Source organism: Mirounga angustirostris, unplaced genomic scaffold (genome assembly GCF_029215605.1).
Source record: "Mirounga angustirostris isolate CCGP_5_RB_7025 unplaced genomic scaffold, mMirAng1.0.hap1 SCAF_13, whole genome shotgun sequence".
In the NCBI taxonomy this organism is placed as follows: Eukaryota; Metazoa; Chordata; class Mammalia; order Carnivora; family Phocidae; genus Mirounga; species Mirounga angustirostris.
The window spans coordinates 7,497,090-7,524,895 of record NW_026991721.1 but is presented as its reverse complement, the minus strand read 5'-3'; the positions used below and the strand labels follow the sequence as shown (position 1 = coordinate 7,524,895).

At 61.0% G+C, this 27,806-nt stretch overlaps 1 protein-coding gene across 6 annotated transcripts; it reads right to left on the bottom strand.

Annotated features, from left to right (window-relative positions):
* Positions 1-721: 721 nt before the first annotated feature.
* On the bottom strand, positions 722-23,287 carry CDC42BPG (CDC42 binding protein kinase gamma). Of its 6 annotated transcripts, none has more exons than XM_064576214.1 (37): positions 21,101-23,287; positions 18,358-18,449; positions 18,194-18,277; positions 17,728-17,823; positions 17,275-17,423; positions 16,637-16,730; positions 16,221-16,421; positions 15,845-16,093; positions 15,335-15,414; positions 14,448-14,545; positions 14,278-14,358; positions 13,900-13,988; positions 13,616-13,795; positions 13,214-13,306; positions 12,951-13,072; positions 12,802-12,874; positions 12,462-12,568; positions 12,259-12,373; positions 11,891-12,039; positions 11,534-11,814; positions 11,382-11,434; positions 11,190-11,288; positions 11,042-11,101; positions 10,653-10,758; positions 10,287-10,420; positions 10,043-10,182; positions 9,870-9,951; positions 8,925-9,141; positions 8,272-8,334; positions 7,559-8,158; positions 6,248-6,345; positions 6,083-6,167; positions 5,836-5,956; positions 5,598-5,715; positions 5,269-5,395; positions 5,053-5,141; positions 722-4,016 (listed from the first exon to the last, which is right to left on the bottom strand). In XM_064576214.1, the coding sequence occupies exons 1-37, from the start codon at positions 21,258-21,260 to the stop codon at positions 3,960-3,962; spliced, it is 4,842 nt and encodes a 1,613-aa protein (XP_064432284.1). In that variant the 5' UTR covers positions 21,261-23,287; the 3' UTR covers positions 722-3,959. The 6 variants fall into 6 exon arrangements, 5 of the variants coding, with proteins under 5 accessions (XP_064432284.1, XP_064432285.1, XP_064432286.1 ...); XM_064576215.1 differs by having other exon boundaries at positions 5,053-5,138; positions 21,101-23,286; XM_064576216.1 differs by having other exon boundaries at positions 5,053-5,138; positions 5,269-5,392; positions 21,101-23,286.
* Positions 23,288-27,806: the final 4,519 nt, after the last annotated feature.

The window sequence follows — 27,806 nt, the reverse complement described above, 5'->3', positions numbered from 1 at the left end:
TAGAATTGCTCCAGGTTAATGGAGACTAGAGAGCCTAGACCAAATGCAACGTTTGATCCATAATTAGATACCCGATTTTTAAAAAATGGTATAAAGAACATTTTGGACACAGTTGTACCATGAACTGGGCAGCTTAAACAACAGAAAAAAATTGAAATGTCTTGTCTCCCCATCTGGCATTTGGAAGGCTGAGGTCAGGGTGTCAGTGGGACTGATTCCCTCTGAGGCCATGAGGAAGAATCTGGTCCAGACCTCTCCCCAGCTGCTGGGGGTTTGCTGACAATCTTTGGCGGTCCATGGCTTGTAGAAGCATCACCCCGATCTCTGCCTAAAGCTTCACATGGTCTTCTCCCCGTGTGTGTGTCTCTGCGTCCAAGTTTCCCCCTTCTTTAATTAAAAAAAATTGGGGGGGGGGTGCCTGGGTGGCTCAGTTGGTTAAGCGTCTGACTCCGGCTCGGGCCCTGATCTCAGGGTCCTGGGATCGAGCCCCGCGTCAGGCTCCGAACTCAGCACAGAGTCTGCTTGTCCCTCTGCCCCTCCCTGTTTGTACTCTGTCTCTCAAATAAACAAAATCTTAAAAAAAAAAAGTTTTTAAAGTAAACTCTAACCTCAATGTGAGGCATGAACTCACGACCCCAAGATCAAGAATCACACATTCTATTTTTTATTTTTTATTTATTTTTTTTTAAAGATTTTTTTTTTAATTTTTTTTTTATTTATTTGACAGAGAGACAGAGAGAGAAGGAACACAAGCAGAGGGAGAGGGAGAGGGAGAAGCAGGCTTCCTGCAGAGCAGGGAGCCCGATGTGGGGCTCGATCCCAGGACTCTGGGATCATGACCTGAGCCGAAGGCAGACGCTTAACGACTGAGCCACCCAGGCGCCCCATCACATGTTCTATTGACTGAGCTAGCCAGGCGCCCCCAAGTTTCCCCTTTGTAAAAGGAACCGGTCATATTGGATCAGGGCCTACCTTAATGAACTCATTTTAACTATTTCTGCAATGGTTCTCTTTCTTAGTAAGGTTATGTACTGAGCTATTTGGGGTTAGGACTTCAACAAACAAATTTGGGGGGATCACAGTATATCCCATAAAAGATTGTCATTAGATAATATTGTTTTTTTTTTTTAAAGATTTTTATTGATTTATTTGACAGAGAGAGACACAGCGAGAGAGGGAACACAAGCAGGGGGAGTGGGAGAGGGAGAAGGAGAAGCAGGCTTCCCGCCGAACAGGGAGCCCAATGCGGGGCTCCATCCCAGGACCCTGGGATCATGACCTGAGCCGAAGGCAGACGCTTAACCGACTGAGCCACCCAGGCGCCCCTAGATAATATTGTTGTATCAGTGTTAAATCTCTTGAGACAGTAACAGTAACTTCTGGTGGCTCCTTATTCTTTTTTTTTGCCAGAGAGAGAGAGTGAGAGAGCACAAGGAGGGGGAGTGGCAGGCAGTGGGAGAAGCAGGCTCCCTGCTGAGCAAGGAGCCTGAGGAGGTGCCTGGGAGAAAATTAATTTTTTAAAAATGTGGAAATCTTTTGGATAAATCATTGCTGGGTATCTGGGAAGCAGCATTTCCCCAATTTGGAGAGGATGGCTGCGGGCCTTAGCTTGCAAGAGGTCTTGGCGTCCCTGCCCCCTCTCTGGGGTTCTGCATCTCAGTGGGCAGAAGCAAACATTTCCAGAGTGGGCTGAAGGCATTTTACACTCAGTGCACCAAAGTCTCGCCAGAACCTCCCATGAAGTGGGTTTTAGGATCCCGCATTTACAGATGAGAAAATGGAGGCTTAGAGAGGTCAGATAACTTGTTCATGACTGCACAGCTAGACTAGAATTCAGGTTGTGTGACTCTCAAGGCTGGAATTCCCTGGGCACCCTCCAACTCCCATCCCCAAGCAGATGTGACACTGGGGCCCCTTCTTGGTACTTTCCCCAGTTTAGGGCTGGCCATGAGTCTCAGGGCATAGCCCTCAGCTCCCCAGGCCTGCCCTGATCCCAGAGTCACAGGCTGTACCCTCCTTCCTCATGCACCTCTTGGGTCCTGCTCAGTCAGGGACGCTTGAGCTAAGAACCAGTGAGGGTCCTCCCACGCCTACCAGCCTGGGTGGGGCAACAGGGTGCTGGCACCCTGGGTGTGCCCTACAGATCCCGTTCTACCTTGCTCCACCCAGCTCGGTGCCCCCAAGGCTGCGCTGTTCCCGCTGTTCCCAGAGCTGCAGTGACCAGGCTCTAGTGTCCTTTGGCTGCTGCTTGTGTTTGGACGAAGGGAGGCAGGAGGTGGAGGGAGGGAGTTGAGGGAGGTATGAGGAATTTATTCCTGGGCTGGCTGCCTTTCTGCTCAACCACAGCCAAATCCTACTGAGAGCCACAGCGACTGTCAGGGGCCACCACTGCCTCTTCCTGCCTGTGGGGGCTAACAGCTTCCCACCCGCTAGGGCTCAGGAGCACCGTCTCTCCTTGGTGGGCTCTAGGACCACTGCCCACACTTTTGTAAACCGTCCCTTTGCTGTTGAACTGTCCTCACCCCCATTTGCATGTGTCATATGATTCCTGAAAGTACGGGGGAGACAACTCAGTCTGTAACTGTCCCTGACATCCCTGTTCCTCCCTCCATCTCTGGTCTCCGCCCCCCCATTTTCTGAGCCCCAGGAGGACAGATCCAGGCAGGGAGGCCAGCAGCTTAAAAAGTCATCTTTATTGGTTTCTTACTGCCTCACAGAGCATCAGGGTCAGTCCCTCCTGGGAATATGGCATTTGAAGAGATAAATACTTATTTTGCCCCCAACTTGTCAGTAGAGGAAAGTTTAATAAAAATAGTAATATAATAACAATAATAATGACTATGACCAATAATAAAACGCCCCCTATGATCCCCTAATACACAGGTGGTTGAAGCTTTGAGAAAAAGGACCAACCCCTTTCTGGGAGGGGCCAGAGTGTGCCTGGAGACCCTCCAGCGGCCCCCATCAGGTGCCATCTCCCACCAAGTAGCCTTTATAAATACCCTCCCCATCCCGTCCCTGTCTAGGAATGATCTCCCCCCTGGGCGGATTAGATGCAAGGTCAGTTGGTTCTCAGGGCCCCTCTGTTCCCAACCCTGCCAAGCTCCTCCCCAGAGAGAAAGGCCCCTATCAGTAGTGCTCTCCTCCCGGCCCCCCTCGGCTCTCTGCTCCTCTTCACTGCTCCTCCTTTATCCCTCTCCTCCTCTGGATGCCTCTTCCCTCCTGCCTCTTCCACTCCTTTTCCTTCCCCTTCCCTCTCCTACTTCCTTCACCCACATCCTCCTTCACTTACAGCCTCCCTGCTCCTTGTCTATCCTCCTTTCCTTTGAAAAAAAAATATACATATTTTTTATTTTTTAAGTAATCTCTACACCCAACGTGGGGCTTGAACTCACAACCCTGAGATCAAGAGTCACATGCTCTACTGACTGAGCCAGCCAGGCGCCCCATTCTCCTTCCCTTTGGATCAGACTCTGTCTTTCCTACCTTGACCCTGAGCAGAGACCGCGATATGCCCCAACTTGGCCTCACCTAGAGGCTACACAGTCCACAGCCAAGAGACCCCACATTGTTCCCAGGGACCCAGTCCTTCTCCATCCCTCATCCCAACTCTTGCTTGCAGGCCTTCTGAGGCTTGGCACTGGAAAGGAGAGCTTTGGCACAATCGCCCTTGGACTCCAGGGCAGATGGGCCCCCAGCGCAGAAAGGGGCCCATTCTATTCCCAGTAGCTAGCACAGATAGGGGCTGGGAGCAGAGGGGAAAGGCAGGATAAGGGCTGGGAGTCAGGGCCCCCAGGTCCTGGGTACCCAGACCAGCCTCCGAGGCGCTCTCCAACCCAGGCCCTCCCTGAGTCCGAATTTCCACACATCCCGGGCCAGCCGGAGCATGGCATTCCTCAAGCTCTTTGCTCGTTTCTGTCTCTCGGTCCTGGGATCGGGGTGGGCCCTGCCAGAGGGTGTCAAGGGGACCCCTCTGACTCAGGGGCTGGGGGGAGGCTCCGGGGCCGTTCTGACACCTGGAGGGGAAACAGAAGGAAGGACTCTTTCCTTACCAGACCAGTGTCCCCCAGAGGCCTTCCCAGGACCCATCACCTCCTGCATCCAGGCCCTTCGAGGAGGGCAGATGTGAGGTGGGGGTGGGCCTATAGGAGAAAAACCCTGGGAACTCCTACTCAACCCTGGAGCCCAAATCAAAGTCCCTTTGTTCATTTACTCTATTCTTCCTCGATCAACAGACACGCTTTACTCTAGGCAGGCAGAAGACAAACTTGACCCTCGCTATCAGGGAGCCCACAGTTGAGGGAGGAGGACTGGCATCGGAGGAAGACCATAGCACAGAAGGACTGACAAGGAGGGGTGGAGGGAAGGACATGGGCCCTAGGGAGGCTGGTGGCTGCCAGGCAACCAGGTGATCTTTGGAAAAGGTGATATTAGTGCAGAGCTTTGAAGGTGGCCTGGATGTTAATGAAAGGGCATTCAAAGCAGGGGGGACGTCAGGGGCAAGAGCCTGAAGGTGTGAAAGAATATGGCAAGTCCCAGGGCTCTGTGAGTGGCCTGGTGCGGCTCCACTGGGGGTGGCAATGGAGAAGTGGCCTGAGGGTGAATGGGAGCCTTCCCAGCTCCTCTTATGTCTTCCCCGTCCCCAGCCAGAGTGGACTCTCCTCTGATCCTTCCACCTCAGGTTGGGCCTCTAAAGAGTTGCTCTTCTGTGGCACTCTCCCCATGTGTCAGGTACCCCGCTGAAGTCATCACCACCTCATACGGTTACCCCTTCTAGAATAATCTCAAATAATAACCTCATTTATAAGTGAAAGAAGCTGGACATCTCGCCCAGGGCCACACTCCTGGGACAGTCAGGGCCAAGATTCCCACCTAGGCCGACCTGCCTCCAGGCCTGTTGGGGCCCACTGTGGGGACAAGTCTGCTTCTCTTAGGATCCAGGGCAGGGATGGGCTCAGCTTGTTCTCTGGCTTCAGGTCCCAGCACAGGGTCTAGCACAGAACAGAACTACCTGTGCTTTTACACGGGAGGGGAAAACCCCCATCAGCTCACCTGTATCAGGGAGTCTGCGGGGCTCAGAGATCCCTGGGGGCAGGACACGGACTCGCTGGACAGAGATGTCCAAGGCTTCCTCTTCACTGCTCCAGGAGCAGGATGGGGGGGAGGGGGGGAGACACAAAAATCCAAGGTTAAATATGAGGGGCCCAAAGGGGGTGGAAACTTTGGGGAGGGACTTGGAGGCAGTGGAAGCAGCGGGGTTGTCCTTACTGGCGTCCGCGTCTCCAGCGAGCCCGTCGCTGCCCACAGAGGCTGGGCGGCGCGAAGCCTCCGAGAAGCTATGCGGACGCTGGGGGCCGGAGCCGCGGGTACCTCGGCCCTTCCCTTCTGGAGCCTGCTGGGGGACAATGCAGAAGGGCTGGGACCGGGCGGCGCACCATCCCAGGGCAAAAGAACCGCAGTGGGGCCCCCAGCCTGGACGTGCTGGGGTCCCGGGTCCGAGGTAAGCAGACGGCTGCGATCGGCTCAAGCGCGTCAGGACGACCGGTGATTGGCTGAGCCTCACTAGGGAGGCTTGTGATTGGCCCCGGAGAACTCACCCGGGGCAGGTCCCTGGCGCTGGGCTTCCCGTCCGTGGGGCCCACGTGCACCAGGTGGTTGAAGTTGGTGGGCGGTGAGATGAGCTTGGAGCGCACAAAGGGGTCCTTCAGCATCTCCCTGCGGGGGGAGGGAATATGGGGGGAGGGGCGGCGCAAGAGACCTCCCCGGCCCCCTCCCGAAACGCCCCGCCCCCAAGCCTGGGAGGCCCCGCCCAGCGGCCGCATCGCGCACGCGCACCTGCGCCGCTGCTGCCGCTGCTCCTCAGACACGCGGAAGAAGAAGTGGCGCTTGCTCTTGGTGCGGAACAGCTGGCGTCGGCTGTTGTCAGTGAGGTCGGGGATGTCGAACTCGTCCTTCTCTGTGGGAGCAGCAGAGAGCCGGACGGTGCTCCGAAGTCCCCAGGGCCCGTCCGCTGGAGCTCAGGGTCACACACGCACACGGGAACGCACACACCCCGTACTCGCTTGCACACGCACGTCCTCACCTGCCAGCCGGTTCCTGAGGTAGGTCAGGCGGACCTTCTCCGTGCCAAAGAGGAACAGGGAGCCCTCCGGGTTTAGGGGTCGCACCTGAGGCAGCAGGCACAGAGGTCAGCCGTGCTCCCCGGCTGCACCCCGGTGCAGGGCCCGGGGTCTGGGCAGGCCCTCACCTTCTTGAGTGGCACCGTCTGGACCCATTCTGCTTTCCTTACATCAAACACATCGATGGAGTTCTCGCTGAACACTGTCAGGTAGGGGGCCGCATAACCTGCGGGGCAGGAGACCCGCATGTCAGGCACCTCTGTGGGCTTGCTGGGAACCCCCCCCCCGCCGCGTGTCCTCCTCCCTACAGTAACTTCCACGCCCAACCGAAGGTCCTTCTGAAGACTCCAGGTTGCCCCACCCAAGGTCCATAAGGAATCAGAGATGACAGGCATGGAGCACTCGCTCGCTATCTGGCATGCCAGGCAAAGTTCCAACCACTTGGCAGATGTTTTCTCCTTCACTTCTTAAACAACTCTGGGCAGGTCGTATTTATCACCCCTAACTTGACAGAATGGAACCCCAGAGCTAAGTAATGGCCAAGGTCACCCAGTGGTGAGTGAGAGCTGGGAATTAGCCCTGGGCAGTCTGATTCCAACTCCTACAGACGAAGTCTCTGCTACACCCAACCCACAGGCCCAACCTCAGAAGAGCCACTGCTTATGAAGGGAGCTCTGTCCCTGTCTTCTAGCTTGGACGCCATCTCACAGTTACCTCCCCCACTGCCCTGTTCATTCATTCATTCAATCATTCATTCCTCCAAACATTCATAGCCCCTAAGGTGTGCTTCCCTGGGCTGGGTGCAGGATGGGATGAAGAAACCAGCCCCAGCCCATTCCGTAGGCCCCCACTGTACCAAACCAGTCATTAAAAGAAGGTGCGAAGAGCAGTAGGGCAGAGGTCTGCACACAGAGGTGGGGGAGCAAAAAGGAACAAAGGACCAGCAATGGGGGAAGGCAGGGCAGGGAGCATGAAAGCAGTAATGACAATGGCAGAAATCATGGTGGTCATTTGCGGAGAGCCTACCAGCTCCAGGCTCTGAGCTGGCACTGCAGCTGGACTTGGTTAAGAGTTTGCCTGGGGGCGACTGGGTGGCTCAGTTGGTTAAGCGACTGCCTTCGGCTCAGGTCATGATCCTGGAGTCCCGGGATCGAGTCCCGCATCGGGCTCCCTGCTCGCCAGGGAGTCTGCTTCTCCCTCTGACCCTCCCCCCTCTCATGTGCTCTCTCTCTCTCATTCTCTCTATCTCAAATAAATAAATAAAATCTTAAAAAAAAAGAAAAAAAAGAGTTTGCCTGGTACAGGAAGAACAGTTTAGGTGGGGGGAAGAGCATGAGCAAAGGCCTGGGAGAGGAAGATCCGGTGCAGTCCACTGAGGGCAGAGCAGGGGCTGGTCAGGCAGGAGGACCCTCCACAGCCCGGCCCTCTGCAGGCCTTACCCCAGCCTGTGGGCACTGCTGGCCACAGCAACTCGTGGATGCGAGACTTGCGGCCGGCGCTGTCCACATAGACCCCCGCAGTGGTGAAGAGCAGCAGGAACTCACTAAGGCTGAGCTCCACGGCGCCCAGCGCCTCGCCCAGGCCCCCGCGGGACGGTGGCAGCTCCTCGGGCACCAGACCGGCCCCTAGCGCTAAGGGCGCAGCCTCGTTGAGCAGCGGGTAGAGGGCGAAGGCACCAGCGGCTCCCACGCACAGCCGGTCGCCCAGCAGCCCCAGGCTCTGCACAGGTGCGGGTGCCTGCAGCTCTCGGATGCGGCGCTGCCAGGGCCCCGGGCCTGGGCCCAGCTGGTAGCAGAGCACCTGGCGCTTGACGGCTACACAGAGAACGGGGGTGCGGGCCTGCAGGATGCACCCGGCTGCCAGCACCTGGCAGCCTCGAGACTCGGGGATCTTGGCACCCACCACCTCCGTGCTCTCCAGCTTGGCCAGGGCGAAGAGGCGCACGCTGGGGCCACGGCCACACAGCACGACCAGAAGGCCCGCCGCGGGGCTCACAGCCAGCCGCTGCACCCGCCGGCACTCGCCCACCTGGAAGATGTCTTCGGGGTTGGCAAAGGGGAGGGTCACCAGCAGGTGGGTGAAGAACAGCCCCATGCCCATCCTCCTCTGGCCCCTGGGGCTGGCCCCCACCCAGCTCCACCCTGGCATGTACCATTCCTATGCAGGTGGATCACAAACAGCCCGTCCTCGGTGCCCAGGGCAAGCCGGTCCTGGTCTAGTAGAGGGAGGAAGAGAATCAGGGGTCAGGGAGCCCATCTGGAAGCCGGAGACGAGGCAGCTTGCCTGTCCTTGCTGAGCCTCAGTTTCTCCTGAGGACATGGGGATGGCGATCCCAGCTCTCCAGGGCAGGGGCTGGCTCAGGGCCGCGGCCAGCTGCCCGGGGAAGCCAGGAGGCACTGCTCCCTCACTTCCTCATGGAGGTCCCGCTGAGCGCCAGGCTCCTGGACGACCACAGCAGCCCCACAGGAGGTGGGGTGAGGCTCCCCTGTGGTCTCCCTGCTGCCAGTAAGAAAGCCAGCACGGGAGCCCTCATTCGTCTCTTGCTAAAAGCCTTTGCTCTTTTCACTCACTTAAGATTCTTTGAGAAAGAGCAGAAACTGAGGCACAGAGAAATGGAGTGGCAGGAGCCAAGCCCCCGGCCCCCCGGCTCAGGCTGCCCACATAGCCACGCCCAGGGGAGGCTGACGTCCGTAATGCGGAGCGTCCGCAGCTCATGGCTGTAGGGACTGGGCAGGGACCCTCCCAACAGGCCCAGACTCCTCCCCGGAGCCCGCCCAGGGCAATGCCCCTCAGCATGCGGCTCACCGATGACGGCGGCGCAGAGCGCGTGGGGCAGCAGTGGCAGCCCATTGTCATAGGCTTCCTTCAGTGTGTACACCGGCCTTGGCCTTGGCCGCGTGTCCAGCAGCAGCCGCTGCAGCTCGCCCAGCACCTGCAGCCAGCGCTCCCGCTCGGCCTCACTCTCGGCCAGCAGCAGCACGGTGCACACGGCGGGGGGCACGGTCAGCTGGGAGGCTGTCACCTGTGGGCAGGTACCCAGGCTGCAGGCTGTGGGCCGACAGCCGGCCATCCCCTCCCTCCGCCCTGGTCGATGCCTCTTGGCACCCGGTGAGCGGCCAGGTGCAGGGCCAGAAGCTGTCTTACAGCAGGTGATTCGCCAGACAGGACGGTCAGACTGTCCCACCAACAAGGCCAGAGCCCAGAGCCAGTGCCGTGGTCGGGGAGGGACGGGGCATCGTGGAAACACACAGCCCCAGGCCGACAGTGAAAGATGACCTCCCCGGGGAAGAGACATTTCTGCTGGAGCCCAGGGGGTGCGTGGAGTAACCAGGAATGGTCCAGGCTGGAGAGAGGCTCGGGGGCGGCCTGAGCCAAGCAGAGCAAACAGGATGGGAAGGGTCCGTGGTTACAGGGCACTTTTGGAACTGGAGAAAGCGAGCCGTGTTCCGAGCAGAGAGAGGCTCCAGAGGGAGGCGGGGGAGACCCACAGGATCAGAAATGTGAAGCCTCAAGGCCACGGTCAGGAGCACCGAGGGTGATGGGAAGCCACAGAAGGGTTCTAAATGAGCAGAACACGGCCAGCTTCACAAACAGAAAGCAAACCGCACTGTGGGATGGAGGCTACCATAGCTGTCCTTGTGGAGGTGGCGCGGAGGTGGGGCAGCCACGGAGAAGGACATAGAGGAGGGTGGTTGGAGCAGGGCTGCGTGGAGGCAGAAGGTGGCCCGGCCCAGCCTGCCTGGCACTCACCCTGAAGATGCGGGGCAGGTCCCTGGACTGGGCGTGGATAACATCAGAGGCCAGGACCGGGGTGGCTGAGAACTGGGGGTCCCTGGAGAGGCCCATGGAGTTGGTCAGAGGTCACAGGGCCCCTGGCCGCCGCCCCCCACCGCTGCAGCCCTTCGCCCCTGCTGGGCACCCACCTCAGATCCAGGGCCTGCAGCAGGGCCCCGCTGGCCGGGCTGAGCCGTGGGTCAGGGGCGTCAAACAGGAGCAGGCGGGAGTCACTGAGGGCCGCGAACACGCGCTGCCAGCCGCGCCGGACACCCGAGGGCCGTGGCACCTGCGGGGGGGCAGGGGGTAAGGCAAGCATGGGAGGGCCCGCCGGGCTCTGGGCTCCGCCCGCGCTGGCCACCCCCGCCTCCTCCCCGGCCAGCCACCGCTCACCGACAGGAAGCCCTCGTAGGCTGTGCCCGTGCCCGTTTCGGGGTGCACTCCCAGGGCTGCATGGAGGAGGTCAGGGGGCACAGGGCAGGGCGGGGCCTGGGGGGCACACGCTGAGTGACAGAAGTAGCCACAGGCTGTGGGGAAAGCAGGAGAAGCCGGTGGTGTGAGGCTGGGTGGGGACAGCCCGGAACCAGGACTCTGAACTCTCACCAATTCCCCCATCACGTGAGAAGAAACAAAACAAGAGAGCAAAATGGAGCAGCGGGAAACGAGCCGCAGAAAGTCGAGGTGTGTCAAGATCAGGGCCGTCTCATTCCTTCCACCCAGGGACGGGAGGGGGGCATGAAGGTGGGGTGGGGGCCTCACCGTCACAGCCTAGGCCCTGGCGGCCCAGGCCCAGCATCAGCGAGGTGCAGCGGAGACACTTGGTAGGGGATGGGAAGCTCCGGGGCCGCAGCGCGTGTGAGCCAGGCTGGGGAGGTGGGACACGCCCGTTACCTTCGCCTGACCGTGGCCTCCCAGCGGCCTGCATCCCACCCCCGAGGCCAGCCTGAGGGGTCAGGTGCGATGGGGGAATGGGCCCGTGGCGTTGTGAACCCAGCCCCAGCGAGTCTGTCACAGCACTCCAACTCACTGCCACCGTCCCCCGTGGGCTCTGCCAGCCATCATGCCCATGGAGGGACCCAAGCAGGTCCTTGGAGGCCTGGCAGAATGGCTTGGTGCCCCCACCCTGCTCCACCCCTCCAGGTGCTGACCTTTACAGGAGGACCTTCTGCAGGGGCGGTGGGAGCAGCAGGTGCTTTGGGGAGCACGGCCTGGGGGTAGGCAAGCAAACAGGTGAGGAGGGCACAGGCAGCCGGTGGGGCCCAGCCCCCCAGACGCGGGACTCCCGCCTGTCCTCACCCCCAGGCGCAGGCTGCGGCGGCCCTCTGGCCTCAACTCTGGCTCCACACCAGGCCTCAGGGCCTCCCCTGAGAGGCCAGGGTCCTTGGCGGAATCCTTCTGGGGAGTGAGATGGGGCGGGGTGGGGGGAGTCAAGGCCCCTGTGCTTCTCCTCAGGACTCCTCCCAACCAGCCTGCGCGCACAGTTCTTACCTCTGAGCTCCGGAGGGACAGGAAGGGAATCAGGGAGTTCGAGGGCTTAGTGTCTGCAAACAGAGAGCACAGGTCACTGGAGGTGGGTCCCTGGCCCAGCCCTAACACTCGTTCCTGAGGAACTGGGGGCCAGCAGGAGCCTCAGTTTCCACCTTGGTGAAACGGAGCAATGACTGCAGGCTGTGGTGGCCTCCGTAAGTGCCGGGTAACAGTGGGGTAAGCAGCAGAGTCTGGAACAAGCTCTTGTCTCCACAGCTCTGTAAGGCCGTCGTGGGCCCCCCTTGGTCCCCATGAAGCTTGAGCGGGGGCCTCGCTCCCAGACAGGCAGGCAGACGAGCACTTACCCCCTGCGCCGCGGGCCACCAGTCCCTCCCGCAGCGCAGCCAGTTCCTGCTGCAGGCCCTGGTTCTGCTTCTCGGCCTCCTGCAGGCGGCTGAGGGAGGGAGAGCTCGTCAGAGCCCCCCGCAGAGGTCCGGAGCCCCCTTTGCAGGGCCTGCCCGTGCTCTCACCTCTCGGCCTGCAGCTGGGCCTCCTGCATCTGTGTCAGCCGCTCCTGCAGGCTCTGCTTCACCCGGATCTCGGCCTCCAGGGCCGACTGCAGCTCCAGCCTGGCAGAGGCCTCCATCTTCTGCAGCCGCCGGGCCTTCCACTGGTGGTCCTGGTGGCCAGGGGGCACCCAGATAAGGGGCTGCCTCAGAGGCCCCTTCCACCCTAGCGCACTGCCGTCCATGCCACCTGGCCAGACTCAAAGCCCTAGACTGGCCACTGACCTGCTGTGAGCTCAGGCAAGTCACTGATCTTCCATGAGCTCGGTGTCCCCGCCTGCCGAGTGAGGCTCCTAGCACGCCCACCCCCCAGGGTGTTTGTAGGGGCTCACCAGCGGCCGGGGAGGGAGCGTCTGGGTGCCCACGTTCCGCAAGGACTCCAGCTCCTCGGCCATCTTGGTGGCCAGGGCCTGCAGGTAGCCTCTTGAGCTCTTCTCATCATTCACCCTGATTGGGAAGGGGGCTCAGGTACCTGGCCTGGACCCTTGGCCCCGCCTGGGCCCAGCCCCTCCCCCACTAGCCCCTTGGCCCCCACCAGCTGAGGATATCCGCGATCTGGGCCTCCCAGTTGCTCTCCGTCTCCCGCCGTTCGCCCTCCAGCTGCTGCTTGCTCTGTTGCTCCCGCTCCAGCTCTTCCACCAGCTGGGGGACAGGCGGGAAGAAGGGTCAGTCCCCAGGGGCCCCTGCACGCCCCGGAGCCCCATCTGTGTCCACCCTAGTTTACCCACCGTAGCTCACCTGCCAGCTGTGGGTGCTACCGGGCTGGGGAGACCGCCTGCTCTGGGACCCTGGCAGCTCGGACCACCCACCCGGCCAGCTCCCCACCCCTGCCCCACTGCCTGTCAGTCTGTCCGCCCTCCATCCGCCGTGCTCACCCGCTCCTGCTCCAGGCTCAGCCGCCGGTTCTCTTCCTGTAGCTGGCACAGAGCCTCCTCCTTCCCACTCAGCCTGGGGAAGAGAGGATGACTCGATGATTCCCAGCACAGGCCCCCCTCCAGTCCCCCACCCCGGCAGCCCAACTCACCCGCGGCCCCAGGCCTGCTCCAGCTGCACGCGCAGGGCAGCCACCTCCTTCCTCAGCTGCGCTTCCTGAGGCCCGCCCTCAGGCAGCCCCGTGCCATTGGTTTCAGAGGCTGTGTGGATGGTCTTGAGGACACAGAGAGGGGTCAGGGCAGGGGCCTAAGGAGCTATGGCCCACCCCTCCCAGGGACCCAGGTGGGGCCCTCAGGGCCCTGAGTAGGTTGGGCCAAGGGAAGTGCCCCTTGGAAGAGGGTAAGACCTCACTACCTTGACCCGGAAAGATTCCTTCTCGAGACTTCGCTCCCTCTGTCTCTGGAGCTGGGTCACCTCCCGGCAGAGGGTGGCCACCTGGGCCTGCAACTGGGACGAGGCGTGGGGGCAGCCACTGCTGACCATGTCCACCCTGAGCCACTCCCCCGCCTTGCCACAGACTCTGGGGCCTGCCGGCCACAGCAGGAATGCAGGCAGTGAACCTCCAGCCGCGCCCCCACCCCCCACCCCCCGCCAAAACACATCCCCTGGCTCGGGCCTCGGTCAGCCACAGTGGGGCCGCACAGGCACATGGCGTTGCCAGCCCCGAGGCCTGAGCTCCCTAGGCTTCCTCCAACCACCCTGGGGGGCCACAGGGGCAGGGCTCTGCCGCTGTCCCCACCCGCCCCCATCACTCACCCTTCTGCTGCTGTTCTGGGCTTCCTCCAGCTGGGAGCTCAGGGCCTGGGTCTGGCTGGCTGTGGCCGCCTCTCTCTCCTGGGCCTCTTGCAGCCTCTGGAGCAGGTCCTCCTGCCACTCCTGGGCTCTGCGGAGCTCCTGTGCCTGCCCCCGCAGCCCTGCCTGAGCCTCGGCCAGCTCCTGGGCAGCCCAAGAAGGGGGGGAAGGGCAAGGCCTGGAGTCAGGGCATGGACCCCCTTAGCATGGAGCCCTGGGCCGCACCCCGCACCTCACCAGACCCTCACCCGGACGAGCCGGTCTCGCTCCTGCCGTAGGTCGCAGTCCTGGCCCAGGCTACCACCCTCCGTCTGAGCCTTGCTGTCCCTCGGTGTCTCTGCCAGGAATCGTCACTGAGGCCCACACGTACTGATGGCCTCAGCCAGACATGCTGCATGCAGCGGCTCACAGAACCCCCACCACAGCCCCAGAAGTGGGTCTCCTTGGCCCATTTTTCTACACGTAGGTTCAGAAAGTTTAAAATACTTCCCTGAGATCACACCTCATGTACAGAGTCGGGGCGGGACTGGAATCCAGGTTGGACTCAGGTGTGCTGGGGAAAGCTGCTCAGCCTCTGGGGTGAGCATGGGGGAGAGACATGGGGTGGCATCGGGGGGGCGGGATACCTGACAGCCTGCCCCGTAGGGTCTGCACTTCCTTCCGTAGGCGCTCCAGCTCCCGGTGGTCTGAGGAGACCTGCAGGGCCTCTGCGGAGCGGGGGCACCCGTCGGTGAGTAGCTAGTCCAGCAGTAGCTCCCGGGTCAGACCCACCCTGGCCCGGCTGGGGAGCCCGTACCTTGGAGCTTCCGGCTCAGCTCCATCTTCTCCTGCTCCAGACAATGGAGCTGCTGCTCGAGGCCAGCCAGCTGCTCAGAGCTGCTCTCAGGGCTCGGGCTGGGGACAGCAGGGCGACCCATGCTGGCAGAAAACCCTCCCCCGCAGAGCCCACCATCCTCCCGCATCCAGTCGTCCGTTCACCCAAGAAACAGCCTCTGTCCGCCAGCTCTGTACCCAGCCCTGGGCTCCGTGCCGGCAGAAAAAGACCAGCCTGGACGAGACCCCAGCCCAGGGCTGCGCCCCAAGGTCCCCCAGACCCAGGTTCAAGCCCCAGCCCTGGCCCTTTTGAACAGTCACCTAACATATCTGAGGAACACCTCAGTTTCCTCACAGGCCCTCTTCCAGGGACTGGCACGAGGACGGGGAGATTTGGGCCAGCTGGCCCCATGCCCAGCACACAGTGGCGCTCGGAGTGCGGGTCAGACGCCTTTGCTTGCACATCAGAGTGCCTTCTCAGCGCAGTCTCAGGCCAGCCCCTCGAAAGAACTAGATCACCCGACCCAGTGTAAAATCGGCATAAAGAGGCATAAAGCGCAGCTCAGGGACTTGGAGGGGCCCGTCTAACTCTAGGCCTCTAGTTCTAAGTCCAGGACATTCTCAGCCTGCATGGAGGGTCCTCTAAGGGGCAGATGCTGGGATAGGACCCATGGGGGCATAGGCAGGGCTCCACCAGAATCTGAGGACGGGGGAGGTGTCTTCCCGAGGGCTCCGAGCACACTCCCGGACCACCTGTCACAGGCAGGCACCAGGTAGGCCATTCAGCCTCTTTCCCGGGGTCCCAGCAGGCCACGTGCCCAGTGTACTCCAGGCCAGGCCTCCCTCTAGGTATGTGAGGACGAGACTCACCTGCCCGAGGTGTAGGTGAAGCCCACGAATGGCAGGTGGTGGCCGGAGAAGGCTCCGTGGGAGGGTGGTGGGAGGGTCCCCTGCAGAAGGAGGGGAAGGAGTGTCACTCTCAACAGGCAGGCCTGGCTCCAGGCTGAGGCTCAAGACCCAGGAGACTCCCCTGGGACTGGGAGTGCCGACCTCCTCCTGCTCAGAGGGAACTGAGGAGGGTGACGTGGCCCCCACCTAAACAGACCACGACTCCCACAAGTCCTTATGGCCACGGCCTCCCAGGCGCTGCTAGGGTCTTCTTCCTTACAAGACCTCTGGTTAACAGGATGATACTTGAGGTCCGAGGACCTCCATCCGTTAAAACCCACCGCGGTACAGGTAAACCCGCTCAGGTGAACCATAATGCCCGTGAGCCTCTGGAGTGCGAGGGCCTCATCCTCCACCCAGCAGCTGCTCTGGAGAACTTCTGGGGGGTTCCCACAGCCAGCAAGGGTCAAGGCAGTGGGACCCACTACTCACCGGATGGTTGAGGGTGTCGTCGTCCACATCGAAGTTGGAGGTGTCCATGGGCCCACGAAGCTCAGGGATGTAGGGGGCGGTGCTGGTTGCCAGTCGCTCCCAGTCCACGCCTTCAAAGAAGGGGTGGTTCCGGAAGTCGTCCAGCCCCCCACGACCCAGCCGCCCCTCCTGGCGGCACAGCAGCTGGCGGATCAGGTCCCGGGCAGTGGCCGGCACGTCAGGCACGTCTGAGGGAAACTGCAGATGGTCCTGCAGGCCAGGGGGAGGGAGGGGTGCAGGTGGGCACCCAGGACCCCACCCCCATCTGCGGCTGTCCGGCCGTGGGGGCTCAGGACTCCTGCTGCCCTCCCAGAGCCCCAGAGCCTGGCAGCCAGACCTCATGGTTCATGATCTTGCCGTAGGTTTCCACCAGGGATTCAGCATAGAAGGGCGTCTCCCCGAAGAGCAGCTCGTAGGCACAGACGCCCAGGGACCACCAGTCACACTGTGGGCCGTAGTGGCCTTTGCCTTCCTCCATGGCCTGCAGGATCTCGGGGGAGATGTAGTCCGGTGTCCCTACTGCCACTGACGAATCCACCTGGTTGGTGGGGGGGGCGGTGAGGACGCCATGAGGACAGCCTTGGGCTTGGCTAGGCCTGATGGCCCCTCACCAGAGCCCCCGGTCTGGCCCTGACACCCCCCCTCCCTCAGGCTTAGCCAGCCTGCTGACCCCACCTGGGGCCTCGACTCAGTCCCTCCTTCCCCTGGGAGCTCTCCGGGCCGGGTGCCCCTGCCCTCACCCTGGGGCCTTACCATACCACTGTTGTTGAGACGGAGGCATGAGCCGAAGTCAGCCAAGCGGATGTGACCGTTCATGTCCAGCAGGACATTGTCTGGCTTGACATCCCTGGAAGAGCGCAGGGGAAGAGGGGCTTGACCCACGGGTGTAGGTGTGTGTTCAGGCACCTGCCTGGATGTGAGTACATGGGCACACGCAAACACTAGCATGTATCTGCTCACACGTATTCCCGTGAGCACACAAGAACAATGTGTGTGCATGCATATGGCGGGGGGCCGGTGGCGGGGGGTGGAGGCTGGTGGCAAGGCCTCCTGGCTCTCAAGAAGGAAGAAGGTGGTTAGATTGGGAAAAGCGACCCGTAAGGATGATCTTTGGAGGCAGCAGGGCACGCCGGGGGTTACACAGGAGTCAGACTTCCCAGGTGCAAACTGCTAGCTGAGTCACCTCAAGCCAGGTGCTTACCTAGGCTAAGCCCTGACTTTCTCACCTGTAAAGTGGGGACAAGGGCAATCCCGATCACATAAGGTTTTTAGCATGAGGATTCAAAGGCATCGTGTATACGAAGCACCCAGCATAGGGCGTGGCATGTGGTGGGTGCTCAGCAACTGTCAGCTGTCCCCAGGGCAGTCAGCAGGTGGGTTGCGGGCCCTACCTGTGGACGTAGCCCAGCTGGTGCAAAGAGTGGATGGCCAGCACCATCTCAGCCAGGTAGAACTGAGCCAGCTCGGGTGGGAGGCGGTCCTCAAAGCGGCTCAGCAGAGTGAGGAGGTCCCCACCAGCATAGTAGTCCATCACCAGGTACTGGATGGTGGTGGAAGGGGGGGGTGGGCAAGAATCAGACGGGGAGGGTAGGGGGGTACCTGTCCCAGGGCCCTGCCTCCTGCCCACCTCCCCATGGTTCTGAGGGGTTCTGGGAAGGCGAGAGTGTCTCCCAGCAGCTCTAGGGTCGCCAGCTTCCAGCCAGAGCTCAGGCAAGGGCTCCAGGCCCAGCAGCTGGTGGGGAGTGGAAGCCTCGTGGTTCCCATAGGAGGGGTCTCTCTCTCCTCAGACCCAGCATCTCCTTTGTCCTCAGGCAACACCCTCCAACCTTGCCGAGTCTCCTCACCAGGTACTCGTCATCTTGGAAGGCATAATGCAGAGCAGTCACCCAGCGGCTGTCCCCCTTCACCAGAACATCCCGCTCCTCCTGGAAACAGGCAGTCTGCAGCAGGTTTGGGGAGGAGGGGGAAGGATGGGATCAGGGCCCAGGAAACCCTCCTCCCCAGCTCACGGGATGAAGAATAAGTAAATCTAGGAGCTGGGACTGAGGTTGCCTGTGTAAGCCAGAGCCTGTGCTCTCTGGCTCTGGGCCTCAGTGTTATCATAAGGAAAATGGGAACTACGCTAGCTTCTAAGAAAGGCTTATCGTGGGGAAGCAATGGGGGAGGTTGGCAGTTGTTGGGGTGGGTCCTCTGCAGGCTCAGCAGCCTCTCCTGCCCCTTCCCCAGAATGCCCTGTATGCCCCAGTGGCAGCACAACCCGCCCCCTGTCCCTTGGTAGGGTGCCCAAGTCCCATCGGACCCCAAACTGACCTCGGCCCTCTTGAGCATCTCCCACTTGTGCAGCATTTTCATGGCAAAAATCTGCCCACTGTCCCTCTGCCTCACCACGGCGACCTGAGGCCATAGGAGCACCGGGGTCAGCTCTGCCCAGGTGCGAACCCCATCTTCCCACCTACCCCATGCCTTTTGCTCACCTCCCCGAAGGCCCCTCGGCCGATCACCTTCAAGATCTCGAAGTCATCTCTCTGCAGCCTCAGCTCTTTCACCTTCGCTACGAAGGGGCTGGCTGAGGGGCACAGAGTAGGGCTCAGGGAACCCACAGGGAGGGCCCTGGCTCCCTCTCTTGCCTGAGGAAAGTAGAAGCTGCAACCCCCAGGAGGCCAGAGCAGGGATGGCCTCCCCAGGGGTGGCCTCTGGTCAAGTTGCTAAGAGTAGGAAGCACGGAAGGTGGGGTCTGGGCTTTGCTGACCACCTGACCCCCAGACCTCCTGAAATCCATGGTTCCCTGGACCCGCGTCCCCAGACTCGAGGCGGTCTCAGTCCCAGGGGCTGATGGAACTTGTAGTCCTTCCCAGTCTGGGGTTGACCCTGGCTGACCAGGTCACCCTGAGGAGGAAGGGGATACCGTTCCCACCCTCAGCTCACAGTTCTTGGCGCCTAGCAGGACCAGGCCTGGGCCTGTCTTGGGAAACTGGACGGACAACATTCCTTGTCCCCAGAGAGGCTTCCCTGCCACTGGGAGCTGTGAGCCCTGGTCTTGGGACCCTACAGGCACAGAGGTACCTGGCTGGGAGCAAGGCCTGAGGCAGCCCCGGAGGACAAGTCACACAGTGGTCCCGCAGGGCTCCGGGAGGACAGGCTTTGTGCTCCCCATGTGGGGCCTTTTCTGTCTGCAGGCATAAATAGGTCTGCCCACATTCTCACAAGACTTAAAAACGGAGCCAAAAAACCTTTCCCTGGTGCCTGATGCTGGCACCTGAGGGAGCGAACACTCAAAATCTTCTCCAGGCCTGACCAGCCCTACAGCTCTAGGCCCTGCCTCCCTCTCTGGACTTGGCTTTTATCTGAGCAAGAGCCTCCACATCTCCCAGTCCCTGACACTCCCTTGAGGGGCATCTCCAGCCACTCCCAGGCCTTTTCCAGGCCCGGAGAAGCCACAGGCCTGGGGAGGGAATTGGAGCCTGGAAACTCAGGGAGGCAAGAATGACGGGTGGGAGGTTGGGGGCAGCTGCAGTCTGGCTCCCTGCCTCAGTTTCCCCCTGCCAGCAGGTAAACTCCCTGCCAGCTGGGCGGGTCTGTGGGTGGGACAGAGAGCTGCTCCACAGGTTTATCGGGCAGAACCCCCGCAGCAAGGGTGGTGTGGAAACTTCATTACAGAAATTAATTGTCTCCTTCCCAGGCCTGTGCGTGCGGCTGGGAGGAGCAGCCCAAGGCCTCCAAGGGGGAACTGAGGCCAGGTGGCTACCCATCAGCCGGACAGGAGCCAAAGCCAGGGGCCATAGTCAGGAGGATCACGGTCCCCAGGACAGGCTGCCCAGTCCTCTGGCCTTGCCGCAGGGGACGGGGGCTCTGGGCAGGAGCGGGGACGAGTTGGAGCAGGAGCTGAGTGAGTCACTGCCCTGCCGGTTACCTCGGGAGATGTCAACAGACAGGCAGGCCCCCATGCTGGGGTCCCAGGCGGAGATGCCAGAGGCTGGCAGGGAGGAGCACATGTGTGTGCAAACACACACACACACACACACACACACACGTGTGCGTGGGCGTCACAGCGGGTGATGACAACACGGTCAGATACACATGAATAAGGTGCAGAAGTGCCAGGGAGCGTGGCAGGCACTGGAGGCAGGGGCTTCCTGGCTGCCCTCACCCTGGAGGACAGGGCTGGGCTGGGGGCTAGCTCACTGGAAGGTCTTGCAGGCCCCCAACCAGGCCAGGCCAGGCCTCGTGCCGGCCCAGAGCTAAGGAGTGCCAGGAACGCTAGTCACCCACTGGGCAAACACCGGCCTCGCCCCACCCTCCAGGCCGGGCCCCTGTGCCCTCCCCCCACGGCCTGGCCAGACATAAGCAGGAGGCCTGCGGCTGGTGCCGGGCCGGTGTCCGCACTGGGTCGAGGGTTGCCCCAGGTCAGCCACTTCCGGTGACTCAGAGGAGTCAACCAGAAGGGGTGCAGACCCACCTCCAGCCAAGCCCCCCTCCGCGGCCCTGGGGAATAGACCTCAGGAAGCCTGGCCAGCGACCTGCACAGGGCAAGGGGCTGAGGTTGGTTCCTGTGTCCAGTTTGGGGTGGCCTTGTGTGCCGAGAGATGGAAGTGTCTGTGTGTGAATGTCTGCAAGTGTGCGATCCCTGTGGATCTGTGAGTGGAAGTAGGCAAGTGTGTAACAGCCAGTGCGGTTGGGGTGGTATTCAGGGTGAAGTGTGGGGCTCCCCGGATCTCTCCTTGAGCTGTGATTATCTCAGCGTGTCCATGTGGTATGGGCGAGACAGAAAGCGCGTGTGTCAGTGTGGGAGACACACAGGGGTCTGCATGTGTGCCTGTTTGTTCTCCAGGGTCATGAAGTATGATGTGTGAGTGAGGAACCCCTGACGTGACTCTGTAGCCCGTGTATTGTGTACCTGAGTCTGAAGTCTATACTTGGGACCAAGCTTGTGTGTCTGTGTAAGTTGTGTGTTGTGTACGCGCGCCAGCTTCTGTGCGCGGGAAGGAGTGTGTGCGTGTGAGTCTGAGGCAGGATAAGGTGTGCAGCTAATTGAGAGGGCCCAAGGGGTCGGGCGGCACGAATCAGGGCCGGTGCGGGCTCCGCGCGGGGAGCCCGTGGGGGTGCCGCTCCCTGCGGGAGGGTCTGTGGGCGCAGGGCGCGGGGGGGAGAGGGTCCCGGCGCGGTGTCCCTCGGGCCGCCCCACCTCGGCCCCACCTCGGTCCCGCCCGGGTCACTCACCCCAGCTCAGGAACTGCGCCACGTTGCGCTCCCGCCGGAGGGGGGCGCTGCTGAGCTCGTGGTGCAGCCCCAGCAGCAGATCCAGGAGGCCGTCGAGCCCGGGGCCACCGCCGGCCTCGCCCCGCGCCAGCCGCTCCAGCGCGCGCAGCCGCCGCTCCATGGCTGCGGCCGGAGCCCCGCGCCCGGGCTAGAGCCGGGCCTCCCGCATGCCCGCCCGTCGGCCCGTCCGTCTGTCGGTCCGCGGGTCGTCCGCGAGTCCTCCCCCCACCCCTCCCGCCCTCCCCGCTGTCACCTTCCTCGGCTGCCGCCTGCGCGCCCACACCTGGGCGCCGCGCCCCGCCCTCTGCCCCGCCCCTCGACGGACGGGCAGGTGAGCGCCGGCCAATGGGAGACGCGACTGGAGGTGAAGGTGGGAGGGCGGAGGCGCGCGGGGGCGGAGACAACCCTGGGCCAGGAAGTGGGGGGGCGGGCCCCGAACAGTAAACTCCTGGCTGGGCTGGACAAGGGGGTCTTCCCGTAGGGGCCCGGGAAGGTTGCCTGGATTTCCGCGCGGCCCCAGACCCAGCCGTACCCGGCCCTTCGCCGACCCCTAACCTAGGTAGGGGATGCCCGGGGCAGTTCGGCTTCCCTCGCCCGCCCTGGGACAGCGACTGCCTCTCCCTCAGGTCAGGGAGAGGGGGCTGGAGACGCCCGCGGCCCCGGAGCCGGATGGGAGTTGTAGTCCCCTCTCTCCCCGGGATGCCCGCCGCGCTTGGCACCCCCCCCCCCCCACTCCCAAGGGCTGGCGGGGAGAACCTCGGTAGTTTCAGATTTCATTTTATTTGTATCGTTACAGCCGACTTGGGAGAGAGGTAGGTGAGGCGGGGATGGTTACACCCATTTGGCAGATGGACACACTGAGGCTTGAGAAGGACGAAGGTGAATGGAGAGGCTGAGGGTGAGGAGGCCCCGCAGCTAGACCCTGGAGTGGGGCTGGGCTGGCAACTCCACCACAGGCTTTTCAAGCCTAGGCGGGAGCAAGGCCTGCGGCCGGCCTGGAACATGAGAACCAAGGAGAGGTGGAAGCTGGGCTGGAGGAGGTGGGCGAGTGGAGGTACTGATTCTATCCAGTGGCATTTCTGATTTCTGCCCAGCTGGAGACAGCTGGGCTGGACCGGACGCCATGGGACTGTGGGTCTGTCCAAGAGGAGGGAACAAAGGGTGGGGCATTTTAGTGGCTTTAGACAACAAATTCTTCCATTAAAAGATCTCTTTGGGGTTTTGCCTGCCCCCTCAGACGGGGACCTCCCTGAGTCCGGACAGAGTCATTGCCAGCGTTGGCGGAGGAGGCGCTCTGTGAATGTCTGCGGAGCTGAGCTGAGCCTCCCTGGCAGTACTCAGGGGACTTTCTGTCAGGCCTCCAATTTGCTGTCCTCTGAGCCCTGCCCTCTGGCTTCCCTGTGCCCACCCTCAGCCAAGTGGGGAAATGGAGTCAGGCTGTCTCACTCACTCCTGGCAGGGAGTGGGGGCAGGAGTTCTGGTGCGCTCTCACCTGAAGCATTCTGGGTCCTCCTAATGGGCAGGGCTGGGGTGGGGCCCACAGGAAGATTCCCCCCACTACAGGCCACAGGGGGGCGCCAGAGACCAGAGGAGGGCCAGGTGCTCAGGCCAAGTTCAAGTGCCCATCTCCTAAGGAACTCTAGGGTAGGGAAGGTGTCCTGGGTGGGAAGATGGGCCATTCCTCACTGCCCCTCTTGGCCACCCTGATTCCCTGCCCCCCAGCCCGCCACAGCCCGCAGGGGTCAGCAGTCACGGGCCAACCAGTGAGGCCTCTGGGTCCTGGATCACTCCAAGTGCGACCTCTGGCAAGTCCCTAGCCTCTCTGAATGCCATTCTCAGACAAGGCTATCCTCTTGCTGAGAAGACTCCATCCCCACAGGGGGACCTGGCTGACTCAGCCCACCTTATGGTGACCTGAATGCCTGAAATTCCTGCCTTTTACTGGGGGCTCCCTCTAAAAACCATCACAACACAAGCCCCTGGCTGAATCAGTCCATAGAGCCGGGGTCTCTTGATCTTGGGGTTTTAAGTTCAAGCCCCAGGGTATAGAGGTTACTTAAGAAAATTAAAAATCTTGGGGCGCCTGGGTGGCTCAGTCGTTAAGCGTCTGCCTTCGGCTCAGGTCATGATCCCAGGGTCCTGGGATCGAGTCCCACATCGGGCTCCCTGCTCCGCGGGAAGCCTGCTTCTCCCTCTCCCACTCCCCCTGCTTGTGTTCCCTCTCTCGCTGTGTCTCTGTCAAATAAATAAATAAAATCTTAAAAAAAAAAAAAAAGAAAATTAAAAATCTTAAAAAGAAAAAAAGATTCCGGGCGCTTGGGTGGCTCAGTTGGTTAAGCGTCTGCCTTCGGCTCAGGTCGTGATCTCAGGGTCCTGGGATCGGGTCCCGCGTCGGGCTCCCTGCTCAATGGAGAGTCTGCTTCTCCCTCTGCCCCTCCCTCCCCCTCTTGTGTTCTCACCCTCTCTCTCTCTCTCTCTCTCTCGCAAAAATAAATAAAATCTTAAAAAAAAAAAAAAGATGCCATCTCCACATAGGACGGCAGAAAGGAAACTGAGTCACAGGCAGCAAAAGCTGAGTACTGCTGAGGTCTGCTTGGGCTGAGAAGGGACTGGCGCTTGGCACTCCCCACCCATCCGGTACTTGATTCTATTTGGTCCTGTATTTGTTTGGGTTTTTTTTTTTAATTAAAGATTTTTTGTTTATTTATTTGACACAGAGAGAGAGAGAGACAGTAGGAGAGGGAACACAAGCAGGGGGAGTGGGAGAGGGAGAAGCAGGCTTCCCGCGGAGCAGGGAGCCCGATGCGGGGCTCGATCCCAGGACCCTGGGATCATGACCTGAGCCGAAGGCAGACGCTTAATGACTGAGCCACCCAGGTGCCCCCTGTATTCGTTTTTGTCACATCCTTGTTCCAAGCCTCAGTTTCCTTGTCTGTAAAGGGGGTTGGGCGCCCTGCCCACTCCTGTGCGGCCTCAAGGTCAGAAAGCCCCTCAGGACTCAGTAGGTGCCTGAACTCCTGCTCCAGCCTCCACAAGCCGCCGGTCCTCCAGCCCTGAGGGCAGAAAGTTCTTGCACGCAGCGCTGCTTTGCCTCAGCAGATCTGTTCTCTGAGCGTGTGTGAGCCAGACCTGTAGGGCCACAGGTCCTTGCCCCAGGGCGCCCTGTGTGGGACGAGGCTCCTGGCCCAGGCCGGTGGGTGTTCAGCGGGTGGGTCTGAGCAGGAGACCCCCACCACCTCCCTCTTTCCCACTGCCCTCTTGGTGACTGCTTGTGGGAGGCCCACCCAGCTGCAGGGACACCTGCTCCCCTCATAACCTCTTCCCCGCTCTGAGTCCCTTTGGTATTGAGGTGCCAGCACCATCTCTCATCCAGCCCTGTGGGGAGCAGATCACCTGGATAACACCTTACATTCCATTCCTACTGTGCTTCTGAGCATTTCAACGTGACTGCAGATCTGTTATCTTCGGGAGGAGGGGGTTATTATTTCCTTCTCTTAATAGAATATACCTTGAGGCTGGGGAGGTGGGAGGTGGGCAGTGCCAGCTTGCCTCCTGACCCAGGCTGCAGGTGTCCACCAGTACCTGGCAGCAGGAGGGCAGCGTGTCGTGCCCAGATGCTGGGGACAGGGGCGAGGACATGGTCCTCGAGGACATAGTCCACAGTGGACTTGACATAGACTTCTGCCAAGGTCCTTAGATGGCGAGACCCAGGCCTAGCAGGGGAGAGAGGCCAGCCCAGATAGGGGGGCCCCAAGTGAGTGACAGGGCACTCAGCTTCTCCCGCCCCCAGACCATAGACCTCTGGGTCTATGAGGGGACCAGAAACAAGCCAGGCTCCAGGGTCTCTTGCATCCACGGCCACATCTTAAGCCTCCCCAGCCTGGTCTGTGGCTCCCCTTTCCCCCAAGGTCGAGCAAGATGCAGGCCCAGTGGCTGAGGCTGAGCCCCTCCCAGCCCTGCTCCGGAAGCCACTCTCAGCAGATGGTCCTGCAGGGCTAACTAGGGTGCCAGGCTGCCCTTGCCCTTGGCCACAGCAGAAGCAGTGACCCACTCCTGCCCCAGAGAGCCAGGGAAAACCGAGAGGCTGGCTGCGGCCTCATCCGGCCCTGCCTACTGTTGACCAGGCATTGGCTTTGGGCAAGTCACTTCCTCTGTCTCTGGGCCGCTTGTCTCTGTGCACAAGGGAGAACTGCCCAGCTCAGGCGTGAGAGGCAAATGGTCCGCAGGATGGCCACCAACGGCTGCTGGAGCTTGTTTGTCTAGTTAGAGTGTGGGGTTGAGGGGGGGTGGTAAGTCGGGGGGGTTCCCTGTGTCCTGCTACTCAGGCACTCGGGTTTTATCGCCCTGTCTACTGGGGTGGCTTTTCGGGGAAGGACTGATAGAGATGGTGGGGTTGAGGGCCCCCACTCCCCAAGCTAGTCTTGGCAGCCCCGCATGCCCGCTCCCCCGCCCTCCCCAACACACCAGGGGTGTGTCCTCTGAAAAGTCCAAAGCGCCAAATGGGTGGACATATGGTGATTTCATCATCCTGGTTTTTCTTCCAAAACCCTTCTCTGTGTTGCTCCAGCACACTATAGGGGCTCCCACGCTCCACACAGCGGCTGCAGCCCCACGTGGTTTTATAATTACCAATCCCTCTGGGTGCACAGGAAGCCAGGCCCTGAGCCCCCTTGGCCACCACCCCTCTGGCCCATGGGCGCCACCCGGTCTGCGAGCTGCTTCAGGGAAGGGTGGGTCCTGCCTGCTTTGTTCTGGGAGTTGGGTGCGGTGCTGGGCTCCCTGCACCAATCCTTACCACCCCCCTGACCAACCACGGTGCGCCTCCGGAGCTGGGCACCCCAGGGGCCTTCCCTCTGTGAAGCTGGAGTCCCTGCATTTGGCACATGAAGAAACAGCCTCGGGAAGGGAGAGGCTAAGTCCTAACAAGAGGCCGAGCTGGGATTCTAACTGCCCCTGCCTGGCCTGAGGCCTGCCTTCTGTGTACTTTCTCGGCTGGGGTGTTCTGAATGCAGAGGGGCAGGAGTGGTGGCTTTGGGCAAGTCCTGTAACCAGCCCGTCTGAGATAAGAACAGGACACTGGGTTGGATTCAATGGTTTACTTTTTTGTTTACTAGGAAGTAGAAGGAATGTTCATTCCGATGTGTTCTCACGTGGGATGTCAATGTGTAAAACAGAGCTGCCAGGGCACCTGGGTGACTCAGTTGGTTAAGGGTCTGCCCTCGGCTCGAGTCATGATCCTGAGGTCCTGGGATCGAGCCCCTCGTTGGGCTCCTTGGTCAGCGGAGAGTCTGCTTCTCCCTCTCCCTCTGCCCCTCCCCCTGCTCATGCGCACTCTCTCTCTCTCAAAAAAATAAAATCTTAAAACAGAGCTGTCGATTGGGGCCTACACAGGGGGTGGGCCCCAGTGCCCCCTGGGTGCTGAGCTCTGAGGTGCTACACCTCATTCCAGGAGCTCTGGGGGCTGGGTGCAAACAGCCCCCTGTGCCCCAGACTAGTCTCTGAAGAGGGGCCTTTTGCCCAGGATTCTGGCCAGCTAGGGAGGCGGGGAGGAGGAAGGGATGAGGGGGCCGGCCCTCAGGAGGGTGGCCACATCTGAACCTAGAAGACCCCCCCCCAACTATAAAACACAGACCAAGGACAGGAGCTCTGAAGCAGCAGGGGGGCAGACACCTGCTGAGGGCCCCTCCTTCAAGCCTCAGATGGGCAGCCATTTCCTGGGGCAGCACCCCCATGCTGAGGTTTCCTGGGGCAGCACCCCCATGCTGAGAGTGCGGGCCTTGGCTGAAAAGGGCAGAGCAGGCCAGCAGCGCCTCTCAGCCACATTCCGTAAGAACTCAGAAGTTGTGTTTTCTTTCTCTAACAGCTTGAACAAGCACGCTCTACCTCTTGGGTGACCCCTGGAAATTAGCTGTCCCAAGCCTTCAAGGCCCTGGGCTGGAGTGACCTCGTTGGACCTTCAGTGTGGGGTTCTCAAACCTGAGTCTTTGGCACAGACTTTGGGGACACAGCGAGCTTTTCCTCCCCCCGCCCCTTTAAGATTTTGTCAGAGAGAGCGAGCACAAGCAGAGGGAGCAGCAGGCAGAGGGAGAGGGAGAAGCAGGCTCCCTGCCAAGCAGGGAGCCGGACATGGGGCTCCATCCCAGGGCCCTGGGATCATGACCTGAGCCGAAGGCTGACCCTTAACGACTGAGCCACCCAGGCGCCCCTCGAGCTTTTCCTTTTTAAAGGCTGCTTTCGAGAGTTCTGGAGTCGGGCAGACTGGGTTTGAGTCTCCCAGCTCTCCCGAGTCTCCGCTTCCCGGCTGCAAAATGGGAAAAAGTGACCTTCTAGGTTTTGGAGGTCAAGGCAAACCTTCTGAGTGGTAACGGGAGAGCTGAGCCGGTGGGCCCCCCACTAGCTGGGCCACTGGCCATCAGGCCGGACGCCTGCCACACGAGCTGCAGCCCACAACCCGGCCCTCCAAAGCCACGGGCACCTCTTTGTGCTCTGCCATTTGCCACACACGGGCCGGCCTGGCCGGTCTCCACCCAGACTGCACCTCGAGGGCGCATCAGCTTCCGATTTGCCACCCTCCCCTCCCCTTCACTCCGCTGGAACCAACAGTCCCCCTGACCCTCGCTGGCCCCATCCTTCCCGATTGTGTTTTCGTCAGTGCTGGTGCGCTGCC